At 37.6% G+C, this 12711-nt stretch overlaps 1 protein-coding gene across 2 annotated transcripts in view; it reads left to right on the top strand.

Moving 5' to 3' along the window:
* The window catches only part of LOC106075512 (uncharacterized), a 51023-nt gene that overhangs the window by 27907 nt on the left and 10405 nt on the right, over window positions 1-12711 (top strand). For both annotated transcript variants that reach the window (XM_056016643.1, XM_056016644.1), the window contains 6 exons: window positions 1555-1648; window positions 2928-2972; window positions 5829-5895; window positions 10594-10706; window positions 11591-11669; window positions 12398-12480. In XM_056016643.1, the coding sequence (XP_055872618.1) occupies window positions 1555-1648; window positions 2928-2972; window positions 5829-5895; window positions 10594-10706; window positions 11591-11669; window positions 12398-12480 (481 nt within the window). The remainder of the gene's footprint in view (window positions 1-1554; window positions 1649-2927; window positions 2973-5828; window positions 5896-10593; window positions 10707-11590; window positions 11670-12397; window positions 12481-12711) is intronic.

Below are 12711 nucleotides of genomic sequence, written 5' to 3'. Positions count from 1 at the left end.
ACATTTGACACGAATTACTTTAGCGCAGTTATAAAAAAAATCAAAGATGAATTTCTTGACAGATTTGAGCAGTTCAAAACCAATAAAACCATTCATGCATTCCTGGTGCACCATCTCAACACAAATAGTAACGAAATCTACATCAACATATATGATTTGATGCTGGATCAAATGCAATTACTCGATTTAAAAAGTAAAGCTTTGTGGGGTAGAAAGTTTAGAGTTAAAAAACAAGTTGGAAGTGTTGGAGGTCTAGAAATGTACGTAACGCAACAAAAAAATGGAAAGCATTAAAAGGAATGCCGTGAGTTGATTCTGCGCATGGTATAATCTTCCAGATTTATATAAAGTTGGTGAAGAAGTTGGCATTTGGAATGCTGACTATCTTTGGATTGACATATTTGTGCGAGCAAGCGTTCTCTGGCTGGAATATAATTAAAAGAGAAGTATGAAAACAACTAATACATGAAAATCCGGAGTTTCAAACTAAAAACAAGTTATGAGCCAAATTATCCAAACTTTCTAAAACCTTGCAAAGCCATCGCTCCTATTGCATTTATTTGCTCAATTGTTTTTTTATTGAAGAATAAATAGTGTGAGTACTATTTATAGTTGGCAGGCGAGAAAAAAAGTTTGTGGCTCTTTTAAAACTTTGAAATTTTGTAAATTGTACTTTATGGCTCTTACGACTCAGAAGGTTGCCGACCCCTGGACTAGGATCTATTATCTTGCTATCTGAAGAAACATATTTAGCATTTTAGGGATTCAGAAATAAATAGATATAAGTTTCTTTTTATTTTGAATCTTATTTATATGTTGTTTTCTTGGTGAAGTGAATATAATTAGGACTTACATTTTATGCAGGTGTATTTATTTCCTGATTATTTATGGTCTTTATTTGTACTAAAATTCACACCTTTGCATATATTGCATATTTCTATAACAAAACGTATGTCAACTCACTCTGTCTGTCAGTCTGTCTGGTAACTGTGTAACATTAGCTCTTGTGATATGAAGGGAGAGTGAGAGTAACCCTTGAAGGATTAAAGGCACGACATAGCCTAATTTGTGCCGATGTGCCAAAAACTAAAAACTCAAACTCAAATTATTTCTTTTACCTGACAACACAAGAATCAATTTAAAAAAAAAAAATAATTAATTAACTATCGGCAATAAATTATTTTGTTTGGTATCTAAAACAAGGAAAATATTTGTAATTGACTGAAGCGGTGGTATGAGCTGAGTTAGTCCCCTTTGTAGGTCGTCGTCTGAGTCTAAGTGAACGCTGCACGAAAAATTGGATAAGGCTGTAGAAACAATAGACAACTGTACAATATTCCATGTTCATAAGCTCTCCACTAGCAGAGTGGTTACCGTGTTGGCTTGCGTTTTTTTTATTGTTAGTCTAGATCTATTACAATTACATGACGTATCCAATCTAATTGTTATGCCTCATAAAAGCTTTGTTTTGTTTTGTTTTTTTTCTTTTCAAGTACATAATTTTTATTTTCTTGTTTAGAAAATTGATCTCTATAGATATTTTCTCGCCCACAGCGTATCTATTGCACTGTCAAAATAATGCGACCTTCTGATAAAAAAGACAATGATTGTGACGGCGAGGTCGATGAAGAGATTGAAGATGGCAAAGGTAGACGTTTTTCGCTTGATTGATTTTTGGTCTGGTCTGGTCAAAAGTTTGTACTCGTTATTTCTCCGACACCCGATCACGGATCAAGCTGAAATTTCGCACAATTATTTCTTGGACGTGACAACACAAGAATCAATTATAAAATCAACTAATTAGTTAATTAACTAACTATTGGTAATAAATTATTTTGCTCGGTATCTAAAACAAGGGAAAGACATTGTACTTGACTGAAGTGGTGATATAAGCTGAGTTAGTCCACTTTATGCTAGGCTGCTGTCTCAGGCTTAGCGTACACAAACATGAATTCACTAATTTATTAAATATTAAATGTTTCTAAGCATTTAGATTTTTTAAAAAAGGGTAAAATGTTTACAAATTTTTGCGCAGAATTTAATAATGTCAATAGGTCAAATTTGAAAATCCATCGGAGTTGACCTTTAACGCTTCTTCACCAAACACTTGGAGCCCAAATGGAAACATCAAATAGAAAAAGGGGCAAATAGTAAAGCATATTTAAAAAAAAAAATTAATTAAACCGAATAGCCCTTGAAGGGGATGGAAGAGAGCCGTCACAGCCTTTCAAAATCATTACGCCGTTCCGCAACGGGCCGTTTTACTTAGGCTGACTTCCACAAAAGCTGATGCGGTAAATAAAGACAAATAAAAGAGCCACTATAATAGGTTTGGCGGTAGGCTCAGCAAGAGTGTCTTAGGATAAGTGCCCCAGAAATATAAACGTGTCACGAATTACAATCGGCATGAAGCTCTTATAAGGCAGAAAGATTGGTGTTAAATATATGCATGTGGATGAAGCTTGCATGGCCTAGTGCTTCAAGAGACCTAGTTTTAACGTACGAACAAACCAGCAGCCCATTAAAGTAGATGTCCTTCAGAGACGCTGGAGATGGAAAGGTCACACCCTTTGCAAGCCTGCATCCAACATAACAAGGCAAGCTTTAACCTGGAACCTCCAAGAAAAGAGGAAAAGGGGAAGGCCCAGGAATAAATGGCGTCACGATTTGGAAGCAGATGCCAAAGCAGATGGGCAAGACGTGGGGACTGTTGGAAGTTGACAAGTCCAGAACCGAGACGCCTGGAGGAAGCGTGTTTGTTGTCCATGCCCCAGAGGAGACCACAGATGAGTTTTAACAGTAACGACTATCAAAAAATTACAGGATACTATTCTCTTTAATTGACGCGAACATGTTTACATTATCTCTTTCAGCATTTCTCAGAATTTTAAAAGGCTCCCAATTCTGTTTTATACTTGTGTTTACAGATAACGATAACGATTTTTTAATAGACGAAGACATCAAAAAGAAAGGTAAGTTTGGCAGCAGCATTGGGTCAACGTTAAGGTCATAGCTGGATCCAGTCTGGGTACTTTGCCAGTCTAATTCTGGGTGGATTAGTTAGTATTGCAGAGTTAAAGGACATATTATCGCTGGGTGAATGCCGAGTCTTTAAAAGCGACTAATTGGGTAAAATATTTGAATTGTTTTTTTAGCGTGGTCGAGAAGCTAAGCACGCTTGAACTTGGCACGTCTTGGCTACCTATGAAGGGGACTCGAGGTTCGACACCCGACTCGGGCAGAGTTGTGTTTCCTGAACGCCTAAAGGTAGCACGGAAAAACCTTCTCCAGCAACGCCCCTCCCCCACTAGTCCAAAAATGAGATTGTACCATAGCGCTCTAAACTTAACTTGTTTATAGCTCTATGGTCCAATCACATTTGTATACCAGTCACGAACGCCTAAAGGTAGCACGGAAAAACCTTCTCCAGCAACGCCCCTCCCCCACTAGTCCAAAAATGAGATTGTACCATAGCGCTCTAAACTTAACTTGTTTATAGCTCTATGGTCCAATCACATTTGTATACCAGTCAGGGTAGGGGTAGGGTTATTTGGGAAAAGAGGGTCAGTAAACACATCTCTGCTCGTTTATTAAGTACTACTTTCAAAAATGAAAGTTTAATGAAAAAAAAATGGGGGTTCCAGAGATGGAATGTAAGATAGAGAGAGACAGAGAGAGAGAGAGACAGAGAGAGAGAGACAGAGAGAGAGAGACAGACAGAGAGAGAGAGAGACAGAGAGAGACAGAGAGACAGAGAGAGAGACAGTGAGAGAGAGACAGACAGACAGAGAGAGAGACAGACAGAGAGAGAGACAGAGAGAGAGACAGACAGACAGATAGAGAGAGACAGAGAGAGAGACAGAGAGAGACAGACAGAGAGAGAGACAGAGAGAGAGACAGAGAGAGAGAGACAGAGAGAGAGAGAAAGCGGACGTGAAATTTCATTATAACAGATACAATAGGTCACGGGCTAAATGAGTATGTTAGGTTGATCGTTGAAACGTGGCCCGTGTGTTACTATTCAACAATACAAAGCTTGGGAACCGATTTACGGGCGTAGCCAGTGTGTACCTGTAGTTAGATTATACCTGAAATAATTTTAATATTAAAGACCAAAGTGTGAGTAAATTGACATCTGGATATCTGAAGCGTGGTCGAGAGGCTAAGTGCGCATGAACTTGGCACGTCTTGGCTACCTAGAAGGGGGCTCGAGGTTCGACACCCGACTCGGGCAGAGTTGAGTTTACTGAGCGCCCAAAGGCAGCACGGAAAACCACCCCCCTCCCCCCCACTGGTCCACAAATGAAATTGGACCAAAGCGCTCTGAGCATGCTATAAGCATAAAAGCTATAATAATAATATCTGAAATTGGAGAAGCCAATATAAAAAATAATATTAAAAAAAAACAATAATTTGAGGGCTCCTTTAAGTGGGGCCAGGAAGACATTTAATTTCTCCCTTTCCCTCCCCCCAGCCTAGCTACGCCTCTGACTTACACAGACAAATCTTCATTTCGTTTTTGAGCAGTCGACAACTAGTCGTAACAAATAACCAGAACCCTGTTATTATAAAGTTATTATATTCAGCCTAAGAACTACTAACAAGTAAAAAGAAAGTAACCATTTTAAAATAGCGATTTAAAGTAAAGCCTATTTACTGCAAGGTTTAACAATTAACGAGTGTCATGTGGCCACCTCAACGGCAATCCGCTTTTCCTTTCCTAAAGTATGTCAGATACTCAAATACTAGTATTTGTCTGCATTCGATTTCGTCACACTTCGGTTAGGAAGTCAAACGCTACCTAACCACACTGTCACGTCCCTCTTCAGCCCTAGTTTAGTAAAGTTCCCCCTTCAGACCTTGCGACGTATGTGGCTGATGATGTAAACTTCATCTGTTTCTGTGGCCCACAGTTAAACGAGGCTGTCATGTGACCAGCACAATGACTAACCGCCTTGACTTTTCAGGCACCCATTAAGACTGGGTTAACTCAGAGGCGCCCAAAGATATCAATATTTAAAAATCCCAGTCTTCTTCAGGATTCGAACCCAGGAAGCTAAGCGCCATGTCGCTTGGCAACCGTGCCTTCATTTTGTTTGCAGCGGCATGGGCTGTAATGTTTCAGAAAATGTTAATGCATACAAGGTAGCATTTCTTGAAACATATTTGGTAGCAATATGAACGAATAAATTAAAATTAGGACGTTAGAGAATCAGTTGGATATTTATTTTAGATTTCTATAGCTTCAAAAGTGATGAACGTTTTATATATAAAAAAAAATTCAACTCACTCCCTATATCTGTCTGTGTGTCTGTCAGGCCAAAAGTTTGTACCCGTTACTTCTCCCACACCCAATCTCGGATCAAGCTGAAATTTTGCACAACTATTTCTTTTACCTGACAACACAAGAATCAATAGAAGAAGTTTAACCAATTAGTTTACTTCGTTTAGTATATCAAGCAAGGGACTGAAATAGTACTTGACTGAAGTGAGGGTAGTGAGGGATTGAGGTGAATTAGTCCTCTTATATTAGACTGACTTCTGTGTAATGAACACAAACATGAAGCAGAAACAATAGACAACAATTCAATCTTCTATGTTCATACACTCGTCGCTAGCAGAGTGGTTTACGCGTTGCGTTGGCTTCAGAAGCGAATTCAGGTCTTTCCCATTTATTTTTTTTTTTATTTTTATAAAAGTTTTTTGCTGTTAGTTTAGATCTATTAAAAAAGTTAATTACATGACTGGAAACTAATTGATGCAGGCACACTCAACAAAAGCAATTTATATAAGTATTTTTTATGTCTTTTTTTTTTTTTTAAATTTAGTTCAAGGTGAATGGAGCCTATGGTACGACTGGTTCTGTGTTAATGCCACACACCTGATTAGGGAACGGTAGGTCGCTAGTTCAAATCGTTGTTATATTATCGACGTTGTCGTACTTATTAGTAAGGGCAAATCCTATTGTTTTTATGCTGTTTGTTTGTCTTTTTTTTTTGTTGTCTGTCATGTTTTTATTTTGTAAGCTCTATTAAAAAGGTAATTGCAGCATTAGGGAATATATAGTGCTCTAAATAGATGGAAAGGATACTCTTTGTCCGCTGAAAGCGATTCCTTCTCTTGTTAAATAGGTGCACACTTTTTTCTCTGTCTGTCTGTCTGTCTGGTACAAAGTGTGTACCGGGTACATGTTATTTCTCCTATAGCCGATTCTCAGATCGATTGGAAATTTTTCACAATTGTTTCGTAAAAAAAAACAAAAAAAAAACGAAATGTACTATTGCTAAAAGTGGAGTCACTAGGGGTGGTGCGGGGGGTGCGGTCCGCACCGGGTGACACCCGTTGTGGGCGGGGGTGACACCCAAGTGGAAAAAAATGCAATTTGCAATAAGTAACAATTTTAAAAAGTAAGAGTCATGGGCTAAGTATTGGTAAATGTTATTCACAATTAATAAATATATGTAAGTGCATTTAAAAAATAATAATTTCGTCTAAGTATATTTTTATATTTTATAAAATTCTATCAATACCTAAAATTATATCAAAATATCCAAAGTATGATAACAAACGTGACAGCTTACTTCCAGCTCTATCCCAGCTGCGTGAACACTGCTTTGATTTTTAAAAATATTTTGATTGAATCTATTTTATAGAAGCTACTAACTAGCTTTGTAGTACAAGGATACCAACACAAAAAATCACTGTTCTTCACATGACGACAGTCTTCAGGCATAAACTATAACAAATATAACACGTGCCGGTAATCTAAATTCCGCAGAATTGGAAAGTAACTTAGTGGCAGTTGAGATTTCTAAAGACGATGATAAACTATAACAAATATAACACGTGCCGGTAATCTAAATTCCGCAGAATTGGAAAGTAACTTAGTGTCAGCTGAGATTTCTAAAGACGATGATAAACTATAACAAATATAACACGTGCGGGTAATCTAAATTCCGCAGAATTGGAAAGTAACTTAGTGGCAGTTGAGATTTCTAAAGACGATGATAAACTATAACAAATATAACACGTGCGGGTAATCTAAATTCCGCAGAATTGGAAAGTAACTTAGTGGCAGTTGAGATTTCTAAAGACGATGATAAACTATAACAAATATAACACGTGCCGGTAATCTAAATTCCGCAGAATTGGAAAGAAACTTAGTGTCAGCTGAGATTTCTAAAGACGATGATAAACTATAACAAATATAACACGTGCGGGTAATCTAAATTCCGCAGAATTGGAAAGTAACTTAGTGGCAGTTGAGATTTCTAAAGACGATGATAAACTATAACAAATATAACACGTGCGGGTAATCTAAATTCCGCAGAATTGGAAAGTAACTTAGTGGCAGTTGAGATTTCTAAAGACGATGATAAACTATAACAAATATAACACGTGCGGGTAATCTAAATTCCGCAGAATTGGAAAGCAACTTAAAGGCAGTTGAGATTTCTAAAGACGATGATAAACTATAACAAATATAACACGTGCGGGTAATCTAAATTCCGCAGAATTGGAAAGTAACTTAGTGTCAGTTGAGATTTCTAAAGACGATGATAAACTATAACAAATATAACACGTGCGGGTAATCTAAATTCCGCAGAATTGGAAAGTAACTTAGTGTCAGTTGAGATTTCTAAAGACGATGATAAACTATAACAAATATAACACGTGCGGGTAATCTAAATTCCGCAGAATTGGAAAGTAACTTAGTGGCAGTTGAGATTTCTAAAGACGATGATAAACTATAACAAATATAACACGTGCGGGTAATCTAAATTCCGCAGAATTGGAAAGCAACTTAAAGGCAGTTGAGATTTCTAAAGACGATGATAAACTATAACAAATATAACACGTGCGGGTAATCTAAATTCCGCAGAATTGGAAAGTAACTTAGTGGCAGTTGAGATTTCTAAAGACGATGATAAACTATAACAAATATAACACTTGCGGGTAATCTAAATTCCGCAGAATTGGAAAGTAACTTAGTGTCAGCTGAGATTTCTAAAGACGATGATGCAATGTCAGATGTTGACTGTACCAGAAGCTCTAGCCAAGATGAAGGAAATGTGGCAATGAGTACGTCGAACGATAGGGACGTCAATATTTAAGGGAATGTTGTTGACATGTCATTTCACATAATTTAGTAAGAAAATTAATGATCAAGACCAAATGGAAAAGTATGCCAGTTGCCGAAATAAATATTCTAGAAGAGGCTCAGTAACTGGATCGAATTACTCGCTTAATAGCAAAAGATTGTGTTATTGTTTCAACTATTTATTCAATTGTATAGAAATCCAGTAATAATAGACCCTGGATGACCAACATTAAAAATTAACATTCTGTCGTCATCGATAACTACATGGAAGTCCATTTATAAAGCGCTGGTTATGTGTCTATGTTTTTCTTGTGTGAATGTCGTTCGTATGTGCATCTATATTGTGCATCTATATTGTTATTGTGCAGTAGTTACGCTGAGGTCGTCAATTGTAGTCAAATCGAATACCGGTCTGGTTAGATCAATAAAAGTTATCTTATCTTATCTCAAATGAAATAAAACTTTAATAGGTGGCAGAAATAAATTGGAATATTAAAAGACGTATGAAGAATGTTGATCTGGATTGGAAAAGAAAGGGAACTCGTTCCTCTTTAAAAAACAACAACAACAACAACAACACTTGTTATTCAATGGGGAAAAAAAACAAGAAGAAAATGTCAGGAGCGCAATTACAAGATGCCGGGCTCACTATTTAGTAAGTAAGTTCCCCTTTCAGACCCTGCAATCTATGGGCCAGATGATGTTAATTGTTTCAATGACCAACGGTTAACGAGCAGGGTGTCATGTAGCCAGCACAACGACCAACCGCTATTACTTTTCCCCAACTAGAGCTGGATGGACTCAGAGGCGACTAAAGAATCCAGAAACAGAAAATCCCATCCTTCACCAGGATTCGAACCCGGCAACCCCGGTTCATAATCCAAGCGCTTTATCATTCAGCCTCCAAGCCTCTATGTGCATTAATCAGTTTTTAATGCTGAGCTTCTACTCATTATAGAAGCAATGATAGATGTAGCAGATTGACCAAAATGTCTTTATTTCAACAACTGAAGAAGTGTTGCAGATTTAAGTTGCAAAGTTATCAGCGTACCTTGATTGAGAAGACATCTAAGGAGGCAGCAACATTTTTCTTGAAGAAACTAAAATATGAAAGGTTAGAAGGAATATCTCTGAATCATTTACCAAAGCCTTCAACTATTTCTTACCATCTGCGTATATTTGGCGTCATGTGAAAAAGAATAAATTTAAAATACATTAATGTTTAGAAATATTTAAGATACTTTAACTTTTATTGAAAATGTTTTCAAGTTTGAAATGCAGAAAAAAAACACAACATGCTAATTTACTTAAGGCCGTTTTGTAGCAAAATTGAACTAGAGATACATTTTAAATAAACAACGAGATTTTAGTATCGACACTTATTTTATAGTTATTTAACAATCAATTAGAGATGAAAAGTATTAAGTATATGTTTTATGGCTTAACGGGAAAAAAACTGGCATTTTTTGGAGGGTAAGGGGTGACGCCCTGGGCTTGCCGCACCGGGTGACACCTAAACTAGTGACGCCACTGATTGGTAATGATTTTTTTTAGGTATTGAACAAAGGAAAGAAATTGAAATTGACTGACTTGGTTATATAAGTTACATTAATTCACTTTATACAATGTGTAGAGAATTTGGTCGTGTAGAGCTAACAATAGATAGCGGTTCGCTAGCTTAGTGGTTATTCACATTATTGCATTGGCTTGAGGAGGTCTAAACCCGATAGTTCGGATTCAAGTCACATTTTTTTTTAAAACTGACCTAACCCACCCATGCCACGTATGCGGCCGGCTTTTTAAATAGAGGATTGGATTTTACAGTCACCTTCCAGTGACTAATTCCGAGTCCATAGGAAAAGAGAAATGTGGAGGAGCTATATGTATATGGATGCCAGGAAATATTGAGGTCCCAGTTTATGAGAACTGGTTTGGTTTTCGAACCTCACGGTGACAGGGGGATCTCCTGTCGCGTGGCCCCCATTGGGCGCGGGGCTTGAGGCGGTTGCCCCACTTGCCACCCCCAAGGGCCGCTACAGGCGTGGGTAATGTGGGTACTGTCATTTTGGGGAGGGCGCTGTTGCTAATCCACCCATCTTTTTGCTTCTGGTGTGTGAGTCATCTGTAAACTGGGACCCTTCCTTTACACATTCTCTCTCTCCATGTCGACCAAGTGCTTCTTTTTCGCTTGGTGCACTGTTGCACCATTACAGTTCGATATTTACAAATTATATTTTATATAGCAAAACATATAACTGTCAGGTGTTTTTTGTTCTTTATGTTTCCATATGATAAATGAGATACCTTTTTTTATTTTTTTAAAATTCATAACGTCTAATTATCATTAAACATTTAAACTTCAAACAACAGTTTAAATGTGAAACGGCGAAATTGTGAAATAAAAAAGTAGAGACAAAATGGTACAGATAGAATTTATAGAGTTGTCTTTCTTTTTCATTTTTTGTACTAAAAATAGTATAATCAATTGTTAGTGATTGCGGCGCTGCCACTGCCAAGTCTCACACTGGTGTCGAAAAGTGTCAAGGAAACTCTATCGAAAGTCTAGTAGTCGCACAATGTGAGGATGGAGGAGAAGCAAAACTTAGTGAGTATAATACTGGACACTGGTCACTCACTAAGAGTCTCATGTAACTCATTCTGTTTCATTTCTTTTTCCTTTTCACTTTTCTCTGCTTCTTTCTCGAAGAACTTTTTTACATAGCTTAGAAAAAAACTTTCGACCAAACTCCGAGTCAGTAATACTTCCGATCACATTAAAAGTTATGCGGAAATGAGCTAAATATTATTAAATAGTACTGAAGTCTCGCGAAGGCGCTGTGGCCGAGCGGTTAAGCGTAAGGCTGCTGTACTGGAGGTCTCGGGTTCAAATCCTGGTGAAGACTGGGATTTTTAATTCTGAGATCTTTGGGCACTTCTGTAACCATCCAGCTGTAATGGGAACCTGGCATTTAGGTAGTCCAGGAAAAGTAAAGTCGGTTGGTCGTTGTGCTGGTCACATGACATCCTTGTATACCATGGGCCACAGAAACAGGTGACCTTTACCTGCTCTATAGACCTCAAGACTCATGGTATCCGCAGAGTTCGGGGTAATATTGATTGAAAATCCCAACACTACCAGATAATGGACCTCATTCACCAATCGTAAAAAAAACAACATTTAGTCACGTGATCTTATTGATAAAACAACGGCAAAAAACTGTCACGTGACAACCATCCTGAATTAAACATGAGATCGTAAATTATATAGAAGAGATAGAGCACCACGTGGCTAAATGTTGTTTGTTTACGATTGGTGAATGAGGTCCATTAGTCCATCATATTTGGAGCGTAATAATGCATATTCTTTATGTATGCCTGTTGTTGACGCTCGTTGACTGGTAGCACCAAACTGCTGGTAGACAACTAAACCGCTGTAGACATAGTCTATCTTAACTTAGCATAAATGTCATACCTCGATTTCGTCTGCAGATTTTGGCGTTTGGAGTCAATGGAGCGATTGGGACTGTAGCAAGTCATGTATTGACACCGATACAACCAAAAGAATCAGGTATAACTAAAAAAAACAATGTACAGTTACTAAGTACAGAGCTGGCCTTAGACATAGGGAAATTAGGCAGCCGCATAGGGCCTCAGATCGGTTGGGGGGGGGGGGGGCTCGCACAGGACTCAAATAATTTTTTAAAGAAAAAATTGCGAAACATTGAGCAAATCTGAAACAGAGTAGAACTCTAGGGTTTTATCGTATGTCTACTAGCTTAGCTCTAAATCTCTACTACGATTCTATGGTTATTTTCTGATATTTAGATCTACTTGTTAGAATACAAATATTAGAAGACCATTGTCTCCTCGTTTTGGCGAAACGTCTGAACGCTGTTTCTAATCTAAGAGGAATGGAGAAATAAGGTCAACAGATCATGTATGGTGCACCAACGGTTTAATGTTGAAGGTGAGAAGAATGTGAAGAATACAAGAGACAAAGCTGAGCTCTGAAATCACACAACAGAATAATAATTCCTTCAATGTCTTCGTGGGGATTCCGTAGATTAAGGATGCGTGCAGTGATTCACATAACTTTCGGCTTCTATCCCCAGCCGTTATGCTGATTTGGCCTTGTAAAAATCAATCTTAAATTATTTCTTTAGCGTCATGACCATCGATGACTATAATAAACTGCACACACTTTTCTATTGGCGTTTCCTGTTTTTATTTTAAGACATTAAATAAATATTGAAGAAACTATTGTCTGTAATCGAGCGTAACTTTTCAATCCCAAAGGGAGTGCATCAACGCAAACGCAGCCAGTGGGCAATTCTGTGAGGGTAAAGAGAATGAGAATGAAAGCTGTTCTATATGCAAAGGTCTGAATTGTAGTCAAACAGCTACTACCTGTCTGTCTGTCTGTCTGTCTATGTGTCTGCCTGTCTGTTTGTTTGTTTGTTTGTTTGTCTATCTATCTATCTATCTATCTATCTATCTATCTATCTATCTATCTATCTATCTATCTATCTATCTATCTATCTATCTATCTATCTACCATCTATCCATCCATTCATCGATCTATCCATCTATTCTATCTATCTATCTATCTA

The sequence above is a fragment of the Biomphalaria glabrata genome, chromosome 18 (genome assembly GCF_947242115.1).
Source record: "Biomphalaria glabrata chromosome 18, xgBioGlab47.1, whole genome shotgun sequence".
NCBI lineage: Eukaryota > Metazoa > Mollusca > Gastropoda > Planorbidae > Biomphalaria > Biomphalaria glabrata.
Note: the sequence above shows the minus strand (reverse complement) of the source record. Positions and strands in the feature narration are given on the sequence as shown.